Source organism: Hemicordylus capensis, chromosome 10 (assembly GCF_027244095.1).
Source record: "Hemicordylus capensis ecotype Gifberg chromosome 10, rHemCap1.1.pri, whole genome shotgun sequence".
In the NCBI taxonomy this organism is placed as follows: domain Eukaryota; kingdom Metazoa; phylum Chordata; class Lepidosauria; order Squamata; family Cordylidae; genus Hemicordylus; species Hemicordylus capensis.
Window position 1 is genome coordinate 18711205 of NC_069666.1, and position 17921 is coordinate 18729125.

General features: G+C 45.4%; 1 protein-coding gene across 1 annotated transcript; it reads left to right on the forward strand.

Moving 5' to 3' along the window:
- Positions 1-690: 690 nt before the first annotated feature.
- Positions 691-13945, forward strand: LOC128335081 (cytochrome c oxidase subunit 5A, mitochondrial). The gene is made up of 5 exons (XM_053272875.1): positions 691-1089; positions 7456-7572; positions 9851-9972; positions 11571-11693; positions 13788-13945. Exons 1-4 carry the CDS (start codon positions 999-1001, stop codon positions 11682-11684), a joined length of 444 nt encoding a protein of 147 aa, XP_053128850.1. The 5' UTR covers positions 691-998; the 3' UTR covers positions 11685-11693; positions 13788-13945.
- The last annotated feature ends 3976 nt before the right edge of the window (positions 13946-17921 follow it).

Genomic DNA, 17921 nt, shown 5'->3' on the forward strand with positions numbered 1-17921 from the left:
CAAGACTCTGCCACTGAACCCAGTATCTATTCGCCAGCATTTTAAACTCAGGGTGCAGCACTTTGATGGCAGCTTCACCGCAGGCATTTATTTTGCAATGAAAAGTGAAGCGTTCTGGCTTAAATGGGCACAACGCGGCAGTGCTTGGGAGCGGTTCCTATTGAGATCAGTGTCAGACACCCTGCCTACATTTACTCGAGGAAGTCCCATTGTGAGTTAAAGTACAAGCTGGGCATGCCCAACTTGCCCTTTTAATTTCAGTACGACTCCCTCGAGTAAATTTAGCCAGGACGCCATCCAGTGGAACTTGTCTCTACATAAACATGCGTTGCTGGACCTTGCTCCAGGATGGAAGGGCTAGACCAGGGCTGCTCAAATTCAGCCCTCCTGCAGACGTTGCCCTACAACTCCCATAATCCCTAGCTATTGGCCACCGTAGCTGAGGATTATGGGATTCTTAGTCTAAAAACAGCTGGTGGGGCGGCTAGCCTAGAATTCCCTTTTGTAAAGGCTGGCCTCTGAGCGCCACAGAAAAAGCCCACAGAGGTTGTGTGGGCAGAACACAGGAAGCGGCTTCCTTTGGCGACATTGAGCATGCGCTATTCCCTCCGAGCATGCTCAGTAGCACGCACGTTCACAAAAGGACATTGCTGGCTTCAAAGCCGTTTCTCGCTACACCTCACCTTCCCGCCCAGGAGGCCCCGCCCTTCCTTTTCGAGAGCGTGCCGCTTTGGCGCGTGCGCGGCTTCTTCCCCCCTCCAACCAAGTTTGTCCGCCGGGAGCCTTCGTAGCCTTCGCCCCGCCTCCCTTTGCCCTCGGTGTCTGCGGCAGGGAGCAGCGGCGCGTGGCCGAGCCGTGCCGTGCCTGGTCTGGTCCGCCTGTCAGAGACAGCGAGCGAGCGAGCCCGCGCCGCCGCTGAGCGCCTCCGCGCCGCCGCTTCCTCTCTCCTCCGCCGCCTCCTCCTCTCCCCTCCGCCGCTGCCGCCTCTTCGCTCAGCCATGTTGGCCGCCGCTCAGCTCCTCCGCCGCTGCGCCGCGCCCGCCCGGGCCCTCCGCAGCCTGGCCCCCCGGAGGGCGGCGTTCCCTGCAGGTGAGTCGCCGCTGCCGCCGACCCTCCCTCCGTGCTCAGGCGGCTGATGCCGCCGGGCGCCGCTCCGCCCCAGGCCGCGCCGTGTCCTTGCCGTGACCCCGTGTGGCCTCCGGAGGATGCTGGCACCCCCCAAGCGCTCCGGCCCCGCTTCCGCCTCCTCAGCGAGCCCGCCCGCCTGTCCGCCCGCCTGCTGAGGGTTGGCAGGGGAGCGGGTGGCTGGCGAGAGGGGGACGGAGGTGGCGGGGAGTCCGCCGGGCTTCTGTCCCCGCCTCTCCTTGGGCTGGCAGAGGCCTCGAGAGTGGGGGTGGGCTGGCCGGCCGGCCGGCCTGCCTCCCCTTGGCATGGCCTCCCCCCCACCCCGTGGTTGCTGCCCCCCGCCGCACCGCCCGGCTGTCTGCGCGCTCCTTGTTGGGAAGGTGACATTGAATGCGTGGCCGCGGAGGAGGAAGGAGGAAGAAGGCGCTGGCGGGGTTCGACGGGAGGGCGCTGGCGTTATACTGCCAAGATGTATCGTTTGCTTTAAAGTGGGGGGGGGGCACAGCGTTTTGCATAGGAAAGTGTAGATAGGCACGACTTTTAAAGCGACAAACAGAATTCCATAAAAGTGATATCTGATCGCGGAAAGATGTTTTTAAAAAATGGTATTGAAATACTATTTAACAAGAGTAGTATAAAGTGTGCGAGCGCACCCCCTACATCTCTCCCTCTGCTAATCACCACTGAGTGATGGGGAGTCCTGAAGCTGCCCCCCCCATCCCCATCTCAGTTTGATCTGTGGCATGTGAGGTATAATAATAATAAGCTTTATTTGTAATTAGCGTTAAGTATTTGGTATTGCTTGGGCATATAACAGTTTATAGAAACTTAGAGGGATGGTTGTTGGGGTCCCTGCATACTCTATGTTACTCCTAGGGTCATGGGAAGTCACTGCAAAGTGTTTATATATGTGTGTGTGTGTGTGTGTGTGTGTGTGAGAGAGAGAGAGAGAGATGGGAAGTTACTTTGCAAAGTTCATACACATTTCATATATATATATATGAAAAGATTGCTGCTACTTATCAGCTTACTGGCTGTTTTGTGTTAGAATGTTGTGCTACAATTTTATTGTCTTCGGTCTCTTAATGCTGCTTTGTAAACCACTTTGAGAACTCCAATTGGCTGAGTGGGATATAGGTATAATAAACGAAATTATATGGCTGCCCCATAGCAAATTTGCTCTCTAGGTGGCTTATTTTACTTCCTGAGTTAATTAGTTTTTGCTGACATCTTTGCTTCAGGAAAGGGAAATTCCCATGCTGCTCAGGACAGAATGGGAATAAAGAAAAAGCATTATCTCTTCCACCTAGAAATACATTTACTTGCAAGTTCCTTTCTGGCAGGCCTAAAGGAACTACTGGGCTTGGAAATAGTGGCTGTTGTCATGAGCTGGGCCTGCATAGGAGGGCAGAGAGAAATTTATTTATTTACATTTATATTCTGTTCTGTTCTTCCTCTGAGGAGCTCAGAGTACATGCTTATTCTCATTCTCACAACAGTCCTGTGAGGTAGGTTAGGCTGAGAGATACATTAATGGCCCAGAGTCACCCAGTGAGTTACTTGGTTGAATGGAGATTCAAACTTGGGTCTTCCTAGTCCTAGTCCAACACTCCAGCCACTAGGCTATGCTGGAATAGGCCTGCCCCTGCCCCTCCCGGGCTGAAGGTTGCAGCGCTGAACTCTTGCCTGAAAGGGTGGGATAAACGCATACTACATGAACTCATTGTTCCCCTTAGGTGAGACGTCTGAAAAACTTTCCCAGGCTTTTTGAACTTGCTTCTGGAATATAGATTTAACTTCTAGTGCCATGCTCAAGGTCATCCTAGCCCTTGTTTCCATCTGACTCTTTCATCCACTGCTGCATCTGCTCAGCATGCTTAGGGATGCTAACTAGCACCATTTGACCTCGTGGCTAGTTTTTGCTCCTCACAGCTGTCAAACCTTTTCCCCATCCAAAAACTCTTATCAGATCAACTTTTTCTGCATTATCTTGAGCAGTAATGTATTTTACTCCCTAAATGTGTGTATTGGGTAAAGCAGAATAACTAGCTAGCTTGGCCTGTATTGTTTTCCTGCCATTTCTAGGTCCAAAGTACACACAATAGCAGTAGACCTGTTCAGACTAGAGTTTGCCATCAGGAGGGGAATTGGAGGCTCCAGTCTATAGAGTGAAAGGGCCCCTTTCAAAGGGGATGTGCAGGTGTGTGTGTGCTAAATCTCCCCCCTCTTGTGGCTTACCGCCTTGTAGCACCTTTCCTGATGTTCCTTTTCTCCCAGCTGGGCTCTGATACTGGAAGTGAGCCTGGCTGTGCAGAGAGCACCAGTGAGATGGGGGCGGTAAGCTGCAAGTGTGTGTTCTGTTTATCCTTGTGCCCTTTCTTGTTCAGAAGGAAAACAAAACACCTGTCAAACTCCGTGTTGAAACAGACTCCTTTGCTGCATGGTGGGGAGGAGACAAGGATTATCCCAGCAGTTGCAGAGGGCCTCAGAAGTCCTGCAGGGATGACTCCCCACTTTGCTTAGCTCAAAATTTAGGGCCAGAAGAGGGCTTATCTTCTTTCTATATATATTTCTCTAAGGCATACCCGTCGCTAATCCCATGCGTGGCAGCTTTCATGAGAGTTCGCGAGCAGCTGCCCGGATAGCAAGGGCGACGGGGGTAAAAATGGCGGTGGAAGTTGGCCGGCAGACCAAGAAAACAGTGGCAGATGGGTGGGTGGCCGGCCAAAGAAAAAGGTGGCAGGGACGGACAGGAGGGAAGACGGACAGCGGTGGCAGGCGGGGGAGGAAGATAGGTGGGGAAAGAAGGGAGAGGGTGGGCAGGGGGAGAAGGTGGCTGGTGCTTGAGCAAAAAAGCGGCAGCAGGGGGTGAGGGGGAGAAAGCAGCGGCAGGTGAACTATCTGCCCCAGGTAGTTTTGTTTAAGAGCTCAGAGTGCCTCTGCTACCCAAACAGCTTGATCTAGCCAGGATCGGGGCTCTTTTCCACATATATGTTGTGCAGGGATTATTCGTGCACCTTCAGTTCTGTGCTGGAGAGGAAAGTGGTTTTTCTTGCTTCACCTTTGCCGAGGAGCAATAGGACACTTCAGCTGGCGAGCAAAATAACCCTGATAACCCTGGTCTGCTTCTGTTGTATAGTGTGAACCCTAGTTCATCTCAATTTGTTCATGTTACCACCTCCTGATCTGGTTCAGGCATCAAGCTGTCCGAAGTTTACTACTTCTTGAAGTTGGCTGAAATACCCTACAAACTAGGATTCCTCTTTTCTCTTCCCACTCTGGCAAAAGTTTTTAAAATGCTTATTAATTGGCGTACCAGTTTTTTATTTGGCATGTAATGCTCTTGAAATCCTCACTCTGTTCCAAAGGCTATACTGGCTTTAATGCGGTAAGGTTTTATAGAAGCACAGCCGGAAATGGTCTTTACTCTGCTTTGAACTTCTAACAGCGTTGAACCTTGCCAGTTTTAAGCAATCCTGTGGGGTCACACCCAGTGGTGCATGTACATAGTATGTATGCTTGCAATATAATCTAGGTAGAGCAATAAGCTGCTGAAAGGGAAGATAATCTGCAGTTGACAAACCTTTAGATCTTTTGTGTTCCAAGGTAGGGATTGCCCTTGGAAAGATTTAGGACAGGCCTTGATGATTTTTCTTTGGATCTAGGAAACTTAAGAGCCCAGAAATTTAGGAGCCAGACAATGGACACTTGACAGAATTATAGGACTTAGTGATGGATATTGTGGGGGAAAGTTATAAATGGACTTCTCTCTATCCTCTTTACAAGTAACGTACTTGGAGCAGAAAAAAGGCTGCCTGGAACAAATACAGAGTTGATTAAATAACTGTATCTTAAATTGTTAGGCACCATGGCTCCCTGGCCCCTATTTTATGACAGCATACCCAAGGTCTGTAACCCTTGCTAAATGTGTGTTGACTTTCCAACCCTATACTCCCTGTTCTTCAGACCGTAATGTTACTCAAGCATATAGATGCCCATGGGTATCATTAAGCTGAATGATTACCCCTGTCAGAGCATTTAAGCAAAAATTGGGTTTTTCTTACCCTAAGACTCTTGAATGGAATATCTAAATTGGCTCTTCAGACCTTTCCTCTCAGTCGTGTCTGATTATTTCTCCCTCTGGCAAATACCAGGGAAATGGGAATGGTGAACTTCACTGCATCACATTCGAAAACACGGGTGCCAACAAGATCTTGGTATCAGCCTGCTGGGAGCTTAAATATTTCACAAATGCCTGGATTGTCTTTTCATATCTCAAGTTGGCAGGTGAAGCTGTTGGAAACTGAGGGATATCTGCATTCTAAACTGAAGCAGAGTTTGCATTTATTTAGCAGTTATTATTTACTTCAACCCCCCCCCCCCCCCGCCAATTGGGAATGGTAGATAGTAAGGGTACTGAGTGCCACTTTAAGTCCAGAATGTTTCAGCTTTCTCTGTTGTACCTGGTTGGTAACTTACTTTACAACAGCTGTTCTGAGAATGAGGCTTATTAACAAGGACAGAAAGAATATGATGTTGAGCCTAAATGTCAGCATGAAAACTCCAGGCTCTGAGTAGCCAGACGCTTGGGAGATGCTAAAGTTGTAGCCCTGTTCCTTTCTTCCCCCCATAAATCTAATAGCTAGCAGCTAAATGAGCCTTTATGCTCTCATTCTAGTAGGATAACATTTTATTTAATATTCTGTGGTCCTTTCTGCAGCAGCAAGAACAAAATCCAAATATTGTCATTTAAATATGGTTTAATACATATAAATTATTCTAGATAGTCATCAAAGGACGATAATCTTTTATGCTATATTGAACATAGTATGAGATGGTTCATTACATGCAAATCTGGCTTACCCTTTTCCTATGTAGTGCCATAAACCTAAAGATTAAATCTTTCACACCTCCATCCATTTTATTTGGCACTAGCTTATCTTTGGAGCCACCTAATGGCACAGTAGGGAAATGACTTGACTAGCAAGCCAAAGGTTGCCGGTTCGAAACCCCACTGGTATGTTTCCCAGTTTATGGGAAACACCTATATCGGGCAGCAGCGATATAGGAAGATGCTGAAAGACATCTCCTACTGCGCGGGAGGGGGCAATGGTAAACCCCTCCTGTATTCTACCAAAGACAACCACAGGGCTCTGTGGTCACCAGGAGTTGACATGGACTCCAAGGCACACTTCCCTTTCCCTTTATGTTTAGAACTCGTTGCCTCGAGATATGCATGCAATCATGTTCCTCCCACTCATGCCATTTCTCTCTCTACATACGTTATCCAATAAAGTATTGAGTAACTGAATGTATTGTGAAAGTACCAAACCATTTAGGGTTTTTAAGCAATAGGTTACTTTCCTTCCTCTTCTTAAATCTGTTGTGCTATAAACCTTAACCTGTTGTTTCCATGATCATTCTTCCCAAGTAGGTTCTGCCAATAGCTCTTTAACTTGCACAAGAAAGAATACTGTTGTTGTTCCAAACCATAGAGGACTATTTTTAATAAAGGTATTTAAAGTTGGAGCAACAAAAAGTAATATTAGAATACTTGAAAGCTTGTTCTTCTGAAGGTTTTAGTATCTTACCAGGAAATACTACAACACTGTGAATAGATACTGAGGGATAGTTTTCCTAGTTTTTTCTTTATTGAAAGAAGGGTATGAGCAATTAACACCAATTAAACTGCATATTCCGTTTAAGTCATTAAAGTGATATTTATTTCAAAACAAGCTTGAAATTTAGAAATTACAACTTGTAGAGAAGTAAGTAGAGTCTGATTACGAACAGACGTATTCCATTTTTGTCTTTTATTTGTATATATTTAGGCCATGAGTGAAGTTCCCACACTTCTTGAAGCTATTCTTTCCTATTCAGAATGAACAACTGCATATAATATTGCAGTAGCCACATGCAAAGCTAATTCTCATTCCTTATCAGGAACGGTTCTGTTGGTATATGATAATACAAACCATAATTAATTTGATCTGGATCATATGTAGTGATTTTTCTTCCCCAGTAGGCAAGGTTTTGTCCCTTCACTCCAGCCATATGTAAGCTCACTTCTTTCCCTGGTGGAGAAAGTAGAAAACTTACAGCAGTGATAGTACTCTGCTTATTCCCCTGGCTGGGAGGAAACCAGTCATATAATTGTATGGTTGCTATTATGAAAGGGAACTGCCATTGGGAGAAATACCTCCCTGGCTGGGAAACTAGGCAGCTGTAGGCTGGGTACATCTGTACACTTCCTACACAGCAGCTTTAGTCTTGAACTCTTAACATCTTCCTGCTCTCCTCCCTGCCCCCCTTTCTATTTTTGTCACGTAGCGGTATTGCCAGTACGCTGCTATTCTCATGGGTCACACGAGTCAGATGAAGAGTTTGATGCTCGCTGGGTGATGTACTTCAACAAACCAGATATTGATGCCTGGGAGCTACGGAAAGGTAAGACTGAGGGGAGAATGGTGGGGAGTGTAGAAACTTGGCTCTGTGATACTCCTGCTGCTGAGCATAAGCCATTCTGCAAGGCAGACACAATCACCTTGTGTAATGATCAGAAAGGTGGGGGATATAAAATCCCTCCTCTAGAGCTGTGAGGAGTCGTGGGTAAGCTGCCACCATCCACTTTTTTTTTTTTAATATGAGCAGCTTCATCCTTCCAAGAGAGTATTCTGAGAGAGTGGAAAACCTCTCCCTACAAGAGAGGCTTGAGTAGTCTTAGAACTTCAGGAGCGTGTGACTAGGCAGGACCCAATAAGGAGTGACACTCGGTAACAACAAGGATTTATTAATAATTGGATGATCGGGGAAACGATAGAGGAAGGGGTGTAACTATAATTGAGTGGATGGGTTCAAAGAACCCAGGGCCCCCGGATCCCCCCTCCCTATTTTCTTCATTATCTTCCTCACTCCAAGGGGCCACCGGGGAGAGGGGTGAACACGAGACCCCTCTTCCCTAGCTATGCCTCTGCATAGAGGCATCAACAATCACTGCTTCTGTTCAGGTAAAACTCTTCCCCAGGAGCGACAAAAACCATGCAGTCAGATCCAAGCTATTAAGCAAAAATAAATTTCCTGATGCATCTAGCTAAACAGGCCCCTATCCTTCCTATTGACTTCTAGGTAAGGAACTTCCAGTTGATTCCTAGCCCAAGGCTGTTAGTCTCTCCTTTTCCTTCAGTAGTTGCTGATCAAACCTCTTTCAAAGGCCTCCAGGGAAGGACTGAACTCTTAACACACCCCTCCCCTACTTCTCTCTAGGCTGTTGCCCAGTAAAACCTGCCTCTCACTCTGGATTGGGCCACAGGGATTTGATTCTCCTTGGGCTTTCTTCCTTATTTGGAGAAGCTCACCTTTCAATTAGAGTAATTAGTTACTCTGATTGAGGCCTGATTGGACATAACATAACCCTAACCAGATTGGAATATCTGTTTTCAGACATGGCTGCTGACCATATACCAGTATACTTCACTGGCCTTAATGGGATTATCCAGAGCACATTCTGTGCTGGTTTTTAAAATTTGCATAAATTAGGGATTCTCAAACTTGGGTTTCCAGATGTGTTGGACTACAACTCCCATCTTTCCCAAATGTGATGGTTGATGGACATTGTGGCTGAGGATGATGGGAGTTGTAGTCCAGCAACATCTGGGGATCCAAGTTTGAAAACGGCTGGTTTGAGTAGTATGAATTCATGACAAGCTGTTATCAAACTTCCTGTCAGTCTCTAGGTGTTTGGGGCACACTGCTCAGGGTGGGAGGCTAGTCATATAAACATTTGCTATATATCTGCCAATTAGGGTGTTAAAACTTGGTCTGGAAAAACTAAAGCATAAATCTTGACTACAAGATTATATGCTCAAGTTATTTGCTGCTTTGACTAACTTGGAAATAAAAATCACAAATCTTGAATTCCTGCATTTTGAAGCTAAAAGGGATCGAGATGGAACTAATGAATGTACAGGAACTTTCACCAGGTGGTCAGTTTAGAGGCCTTGTTTCACCTTGTATGGAATAAAAAAGCACACAGGAGGGAAGAGCACCACGCGCACACAAATAGGAAGGAAACAGGAACGGTGCAGTAGCAGTTTATTAAAGAGTAGCTCCTGATGCGTTTCAAGTAGACTCTTTTTCAGGAAAGTGGTTTACAGAGCAGAATAGTCGACTTGTAAGCTGCTGAGTTTACAAGTGCACAGTTCCTTTCCCTTCCCATCTCATACGGAGTGACACTTCTTTAGGAGTGGAAGTTAAACAGTAATGGAGATTTAATAAGTAACTAACGTTTATTGGAAAACTTGCCAAGTACCTACATGAGCAGAAAACGTAATAGTCAACAAGCTTTAGGAATTTTGAAGATTTTGATTTTGAATTTCAAAAATTGAAAGCCATAAACCAAATCTTGTTATGGAACTCTGAATCTATTGATGGATTTAGGAATAAAATAAGAGTAACAGAACTTATTTAATACAGAAATAGCAGGATTTAGATTTGGTTTGAACTTGAATTCAGAGAACTTGTTTCCGGAATTTAAATAAAGTCTTATGTCAACTATACTGTTCCTGATAGGGACCTCAGAGAAACTTGCATAGCAGAAGAATTCGATTCTTAAGTTCATGGCTATGTTTAGAAATATCTCAGATGCTGAGAAGAAATGGAATTTGTGTGGCACATTTCTTAATGTGAGAGAAATTGAGCCATTTCAAATTGTTCTTCCTTCCGACAGGTATGAACACACTGGTTGGTTATGACCTGGTTCCAGAACCAAAAATAATTGATGCTGCTTTGAGGGCATGCAGACGACTAAATGACTTTGCTAGTGCAGTCCGTATCTTAGAAGTTGTAAAGGTCAGTAAAATGGTGCTCTGTGTGAGTGGCCAACAACCACTCACTCTTTCTGCATTTGTGTGTGCTCCTTTATGTAGCTGTCCAGTTTCAAGGTATCACTAATACCCAACAACCTCTCCTGCTTCGCCTTCTCCAGAATTATCCCAGCAAAGCCTTACACTTCCCTCCTTGAGCCTTTAAGTTGTAGTGCTGAGTAAAACGCAGCTTAATCTCAGTGTTTATTCCAAGTCCCATTGATTTCACTGAGACCTGCATGCTAGTAAATGTGTACATTTGCAGTTGTAGTATTTTAAATGCGACCCAGGCCAGTGTTCACTCTTTCCCATCTGCAAAAATGGGTGTTCCATGTGAGAAGCTGTAGAGATTAATGCTCTCTCAGCCAAGGACCTGCCGACTGATAGACTAAGGTAAAACTCAGTGCTAGTCAGAAAATGCTTTTTGTATTTTCTTTTGAATTCCTTTCTTCACTCCCTGTTCCACCCTATTTCCCCCCGTTCCTTATACTTTGTGCAACCCTTGTGTCTTAATAAAGTTCATATACTTAGAAGTGGCTTCAGTCTGATTTAACAGGTTCTGGAGGGTTACTTGCAAAACTCTTCCCCATGCGCCTCGTAAGGTCATTCACTACTGTTGAATTCTTTTCAGAATATTATCTTGTTGTCTAGAGCTGGGTTGTGTGGACTCTGGCTGTACAGTGCCTGTAAGTCCCAAGCCGGACAGTTCTAGGTTGTTGAAGCCGTGTCTAAGCCTGGTCAGTAGCTTTAGATCAGTCTTCAACTGGTGGCAGCCTACCTTGAGCAGCGTGCTCCTAGATTTGGGATCAGAGCCATCTCTCTACTGAGAGTAGATTCCAGGAAAGCATAGAGTCACCCCCGTTTCGTCACAGTAAGTCATTAATTTTATTTTGGGGAAGATTTAAAGCCTACTGAAAATCAGGCAGCCGTCTTAGAAAACTGGAAACGGTTTGTGGGTCTTGAAGCGGTAGAGTGTGTATCATGGGTCTCCTGGCCTTTGCTGGTCGTCCAAAGAGTCTTAATGCAAACTGCTTCGGTAAGAGACTTCTTGGACCATCCTTGAGATACTCATGAAGCTGCCTTGCACTGAACCTTATTAGTCTGTCTGTTCTTATTGGCAGGGGGCAATCTTTCCTAGGGTTTCTGGCAGAAGTCTTTCCTAGTTCTGTTAAGCTGAAATCCTTTTAATAGGAGATTCCAGGCCAGGGACTGAACTTCCGTAAGCAAAGTGTGTACTCTACCCAAGCTACGGCCCCTCTGGTCAGCCTTCCTTGCAAGCTGTCTTGTGCTACTGACAAAACCTCTAGCAGCTATACCAGTTACATGAATACAAATATTATGAATATTGATATACCACTTTTCAACAAAAGTTCCCAAAGTGGTTTACATAAAATAAATAAATGAAATGGCTGGATTTTTGAAGTACTAAATTGTTGTATATTGACTCGTAATCTTATTGTTTCGATAGTCACGGGTTCATTTCGGCAGTCAGTGATAAGGAATCCCTCTTGGTCTTCAGTATAAAACAACTTTGGTTTTGCTAGGCCTGTTTTTTGAATTCATTTTGCATTTTCTTTCAACTAGGACAAAGCAGGGCCCCACAAGGAAATCTACCCATATGTTATCCAGGAACTTAGACCAACTTTGAATGAATTGGGAATCTCAACTCCAGAGGAACTTGGCCTAGATAAAGTGTAAAGGCTACTGGTAAGAGAATAAGAAAGATTGTTATGTACAGAAAGGCTAGGTTACTTGATGTGCTCCAAGCAGCTCTGTCCCTATCTTGTGTAGGATATCTAGGCCTCAAGGCTTGTCTGTTGCCAGAAACATTTAAAAGGTTTGATATGAGACAGGAAGAATGGCTTGCCTTGGGCTACACTGGTTTCTGGACTTTAATATTATGTTTAAAAAAATTGCAGAGAAATAAGTGAACACCTCTCAGATCCCATGAAGTTGGGCTGCTTGTTTTGCCTTGTAATTTGGGCCCTTGCCTAATCGCCTCCTTTGAATAAATTCACTCCTGATAACCAGCTGTTTCCTTGCTGCTGTGATCTGACAGTGGGGTAAAGCAGCCTACTCAGGCTTAATAGTGCCGTTAATGGGGCAAGTTCCAGAGGCGGTGTAAACAAGTTGCTCTCTTCAGCAAGGCAGAGCGATGGAAGCTGCATGTTTAGTGGCTGCACATGTGACACTTTCTACTAGCCTTATTTTGCCTTTTGAGCTGCAAGAAACAGCAGCAGAACCACTGCTCAGGATCATGGCAGCTGAATCAGGTTCTGCTAAATTCCTTGCAAGACTGCCCTCCCCTGAATGTGCCTCAGCAATAGAATACTGCTGCTTAAGCACTCATTTGGCCCAGTGGCCTTTTCAGGGGAAAGACCAGGTCCTTCAGAGTAAGAAGAAACTGAACGGTGGTTCTAATGCTGCATTAGTGTATAGCGAACTGTGGGCTCAACCTGTGTGCTCAGTGGCAGCACTGCCTGGGCACCATCTGCTCTGTGTTCTCTGTAAACACCAGGATAAAATGGACACCGAATGCACACTCCTGTGTACACAGTTACCGTTCACTTTAATATGGCAACTTGAAGTTGGATTGGGTTCTGCTGGTCCCCATTCCTCTTCCCTGCCAAGCTAGCACTAGGTCCACCTGGAAGATTTGAATACTCACTTGCGTTCTTGACAAGTCAGCTTCAGAATGGAAGAGTTTCCTACTTAAAGGGCAAAAACACAACCCCAAAAAGTTTAGATTCCTGCACTGAGCTGAGGGTTATCTAGAAGTCCTCCACAGTCCCTTCCAGTTCTAGGACTTAATGAAATGTTGTCTTAGAACATAACATTGGGAGTGCAATCAGCAAGGTCTCAATTTTTTTTTAAAGAAAACACATAGATTTGAGATGTTACAAAGCTGGTGTAGGTAATGAGTTTTGTGCTGAATGAGTTTTGTTCTGGGTAGCAGTGTCATAGGAAGCTGCCATACACAGAGTCAGACCACTGGTCTATCTAGCTCAGTATTGTCTACACAGACTGGTAGCAGCTTCTCAAAGGCTGCAGGCAGGAATCTCTCTCAGCCCTATCTCGGAGATGCCAGGGAGGGAACGTGAAACCTTCTGCTCTTCCCAGAGCGGCTCCATCCCCCGAGGGGAATATCTTGCAGTGCTCACATGTGGTCTCCCATTCAAATGCAACCAGGGCAGACCCTGCTTAGCCAATGGGGCAAGTCATGCTTGTGCTTGCTACCACAGGCTCAGAGTGGGGCCTTCATGATTCAAGCCCTTCTCCAGGGCCTCAAAGCGGGCAAGGAAATCCTGAAGAGACTTGAACTGATCAAGACTCTTCGGTTCAAACATGTGGTTTTGGTTGAGGACATCATACATGAGGAAGTCTACAAATGTGATTTTGTCCCCAGCTGGTGTATGGCTGACACCAGTGTTCCCTCTAAGGCGTGCACTCACATTTCTTATGTCCGTTAAGTTAATTTTAGATCCCACTCAGCTTGAATCAGGAAGGCCCCATTCTGAATTCACATGCGCACAACGCTGCCTTGATACTGCTGCCCAGAACAAAACTCATTCCACACACAAAAGTGGAAAAAATTGGAGAGAACATTGGCTGCCATGTGGAGGCTGTTTAAACTGTTTTGTGTGGCAGTCTGCAGTTGCTTGGCGTGGAAAGTGGTCTTCTGACTTTCCACCTAGGTTGGATGTTCTCTTTTTTAGATATTTTGTAGTCGGAAAAAATAGAGGCAACCTGAGAAGGGTGTGGCTGTACCCAAACTAATCTCCATTGTCTTTTCTCTTCCAGATGAGCTTCCATGGGTTTAAAGCCACCTGATTGTACAACAGTTGCCTGGATACAGATGTTATAATATTACTTATTTGAAATAACTTCTTCCTTTTATTGCGTCCTGGAATATGTCTTGTGAAGCTGGGCCTAATAAAGTGGAAACTGGTTTGAACTGAGCTTAGTCCTTGTAGCTCGTCTTACATACTGGAAACGTGAATAAATTGTGATTTCCAAGAACATACAGTGAGTAAAAGTGCTGAAATCCTGGAGTATGGAACAACATGTTATTAAGCTGGCAAGGTCTGCCTTAGTTTGCATTTTGGATGGGAGTCTGCATGTGAGCCCTGTAAAGATATTGCCCTTAGGGATTGGTCCGTTGCTGAGTGGAAGAGCATCTGCATGCTTGTGTGCAAAAGGTCCCAGGTTCAGTCCCTGACAGCATCTCCAGATAGGTCTGGGACGGTCTTGTACCTGTAACGTTTGAGAGCTGCTGCCAGTCAGTGTAGACCAGGGCTGCACAACTCAAATGCCCTAGTGGGCTAGAACCATCCACAAGTTGGCATGCAGCGACTGAGGTCAACTTTCAGCATGTTATTACATTCAGATTAAAAATATTGGTTACTTGTGGATCTATTCCCCCTGTCAATGGACCCATAGTTTTAACCAAGGATAGTGGCCAGGGAATAGGTCCTGTCCCTGCTCAGTCAGTGGGGCCCCTGGAGTGCAGGCCAGCCCCAAACAAATGCCAAGTCCTCTCTTCTTCCTAAATCGCCGTGGCTTTCAGGCTGCAATCCTAGGCATGCTTACATGGGAGTAAGCCTCGCTGGGAACACCATGGAACATATTTCTAAGAAAACATGCCTAGGCTGGTGCTATAAGGCAGTTTCCAGCTCCTGTGTTGCTGCAGGGTACCTGGGGGCCAGTAAAACAGTCCCCGTGGGCTGAATCCAGCCCCCGGGCCTTATGTTGTGCAGGCCTGGTGTAGACAATACTGAGCTAAGATGGACAAAGGGTCTGACGATATAAGGCAGCTTCCTAAGACCTTGAAGCCCTCTGAATCAATGTTAAGAGCTATCAGATTTGATCCTCACAATTTCACAACATAAATTGTGGAATCCCATTGTGTCTTGCGCAGTGTTCCAATTTCCCCCTTATTTGCATTAATCCACATTCAGGACACTGAAGGATTCGATCACTGCATACATTTCCCCCCAAATATTCAGCGTACGAAACATATGGGCAAAACATTCTATATGCCACCCTTCCACAGAAGCACAGGGAAGTCGCACACAGAATACAGAACCTCAATTTTTCAGTTAAAGAAGCAAGTTTTAGCTCTTATAGTTGCAGGAGGATGATGGGAAGTATGTGGGCAATGCCTAGTGGAAGCTGGAAGGTTCATTGAAAGATTTCCATTCCCTTTCCTGTGACTAGCAAAAAGTAAGAATTACAGAATAAAGTTGTACAAATGTTGTGCATAACCAATACTGCTTGTGCAAATCTGTCCTGACCTAGAACTTTCCCCCCCAGAATCCGTATACATACCTGTGTCCTCCTCTCTGATTTTAAACAGCTGCATTAGTGTCCTGATCCTCCTATCCTGGAATGATATAAAGGGTTGTGAGAAGCAGCACTAGCTGCTGTCCTGATACGAGGAGTTCTGTCTGGGCTGGACAGAGCCCCATGCAGTTCTCTCCAGGAAGGAGAGCTGTTGTCAAGAGCATCTGCTGCTCACCTGCACAGGGGCAATTGCAGCTTGCTTTCAAGGTGTGTTGCATTACAGAAGCAGGAGTAGGGAAAACACATCCAGAGTTCAGTTTAAATACCCTGGTGGGCTAAGGTCTTGGGGGCAATGGGGGATACAGTGTGGGAGAGCACTTCCATCTTAAAACAGCATCATTGCCTTCATAGGGACATAGACATAGGGAGCTGCCATGTACTGAGTCAGACCATTGGTTGGTCTAGCTCAGCATTGTCTACACAGACTGGCAGTGGCTTCTCCAAGGTTGCAGGCAGGAGTCTCTCTCAGCCCTAATCTTGGAGATGCTGCCAGGGAGGGAACTTGGAACCTTCTGCTCTTCCCAGAGTGGTTCCATCCCCTGAGGGGAATCTCTTACAGTGCTCACACTTCTAGTCTCCCATTTATATGCAACCAGGGTGGATCCTGCTTAGCTAAGGAGACAAGTCATGCTTGCTACCACAAGACCAGCTCTCCTCTCCTGTTGCACACTGTTTTGACCTGAACTTCTATCAGTTGCTTGTGGTCTGTCTTATCTAGATGAAGTATCAGGTGAACAATGGGAATTAAACAGCAAGATCGAGTCTTAAAGCCACACCTTGATCTTTGTAAACTTGACACGGTTCGTGCTGACCTAGCAACGAGAGAAATATATTTGAGACCTTTGCACTTGCAATTCTTAGAGCAGCTGTTCCTCCAAGTTCCGTTTCCCTACCCACAAGCTGTGATGTACAACATTGCTTACTGTTTTGTGGAGTGCTTTTTAAAATTTTTTTACTGGGCTTAGCAGATGCAGAAAATACAGTAGCACTCTTCCCACTACCATACTGAACTTGACTGCCTTCTCTTGTGCACAACAGTGTGTAGAAAAGCAGCTTGGCAACGGAACATCCCTCATTTGCATGTCAAGCTTCTAGTTTTCCCTTTGTCTGGGAATATTTTTCTCTGCTGCTAGACTGCTGGTGGTGCTGAACTTGGAACAAACCCATTAGTGCTGCTTTCGATTGCTGGAGTGCCCAACCTGCTGTGGGAATTAACATGATTTATGTCTTTGGATCACAAATATACCCATAATCATTTAGTTGTTCAGCAGTGCAAAATAGCTCTGATTAGCATGCTCCATACTGCCTTGGGGGCAACTGCACAGAACACTTGAGTTGCTGAAAATGCTTTCTGCATATTCATCTTTAGCCATGGAATATAGTGGCTGTGCAGAATTTCAGATTACTCTAAATACAATATGTGCTGTCTTGTGGAGTGCCATAAGGAGCAGGTAGGGGGTGTTGATAAATAAAACTTTAGTAAGTAGGAAGCAGAAGATAAAGTTCAATATATAAAGCACCTTTTTTTTTGGCATATTAGGCTTTGTCTCCTAGTAGCTGGTGCAAGTACTAGTTTACTTCTCAGTGGGTAGCCACATCTAGCACACTAAGGTCTTTGAAAAGCTAAATGGATCTGTCAAACTTTTCCCTAAGCAAATAGTAATGTAAAATGCTTAAAACATGCACATAGCCCTTCTGGTGTGTGTAAATAGATGGCAAAGTATTCTGGAAAGGAGCTTTCCCCCCCATTAGTGCTCATGGGTAAGTGGGTGGGGAAATCTTCCAATAGTCTCTTCCTCTGCGTATCAAATGTGAAGGTTAAGCTATCAAACTTGGCAAAAATGGCATTCAGTATGAAAAATCTGGCTTGCATTATTTTAGGGTGGTAGAAATTATTCTCAAGTACAAATGAGTGAAGCTGGAGTGAGTATGATGTTACAAATCACACCCATGAACACATTTGTTCTCTTTCCCTCCACTGAATCAGTCTTGGATATAGTATTCTTGGTGGTCACAATTAACTGAGCACAGCCGAATGCTCCCATTGATTCAACACTCAATAAAAAGCTTTTCTCTGTGACCAATCAGTCAAATGTTTCATGAAGCAAGTCTTTTGAGTGCCTTGGCAACAGAGATCTACATAGGCGTGATCTTTCTTTCTGGTGCTTTTCTGCCCCATCTTTACAGTGGCTGGCCAGGTCTCTGTTGGAATTGAGTGTCTAGTTTGGAGCCCCACATGGAGGGCAACAAAGATGGCAAGGAATCTGGAACAAATCCTGTGCGGAATGCCTGCAGGAAGATACTATGTGCAGCATGCACTCCTATCTACATTAGTTTGCATACCGATGTTACTGTCCTGTGATCGTATGAGGGAGAGCTGGTCTTGTGGTAGCAAGCACCAGAACTGGACAAATCCCAGGCACCTAGAAATTTAACCATGGTACACAGTCTAGGGATATTCAGATGCAGAGTTATTTAATACAATCTTTGTGTGCCAGGCAGCCCTGTTCCTGATCTTGGAATGTTACTTGTAAAATGAAGCCCATTTACCTTCCCTTCCACAATGCCAGTCACTAACTCCAGTACATAGGA

What these genes read in the sequence shown, in the direction of transcription:
- LOC128335081 (XM_053272875.1), top strand. Translation starts at nt 999, where the DNA reads ATGTTGGCCGCCGCTCAGCTCCTCCGCCGCTGCGCCGCGCCCGCCCGG. An exon ending in GAGGGCGGCGTTCCCTGCAG is followed by an intron (nt 1,090 to 7,455) that starts GTGAGTCGCCGC and finishes TTTGTCACGTAG; the next exon opens with CGGTATTGCCAGTACGCTGC. An exon ending in GTATCTTAGAAGTTGTAAAG is followed by an intron (nt 9,973 to 11,570) that starts GTCAGTAAAATG and finishes TCTTTCAACTAG; the next exon opens with GACAAAGCAGGGCCCCACAA.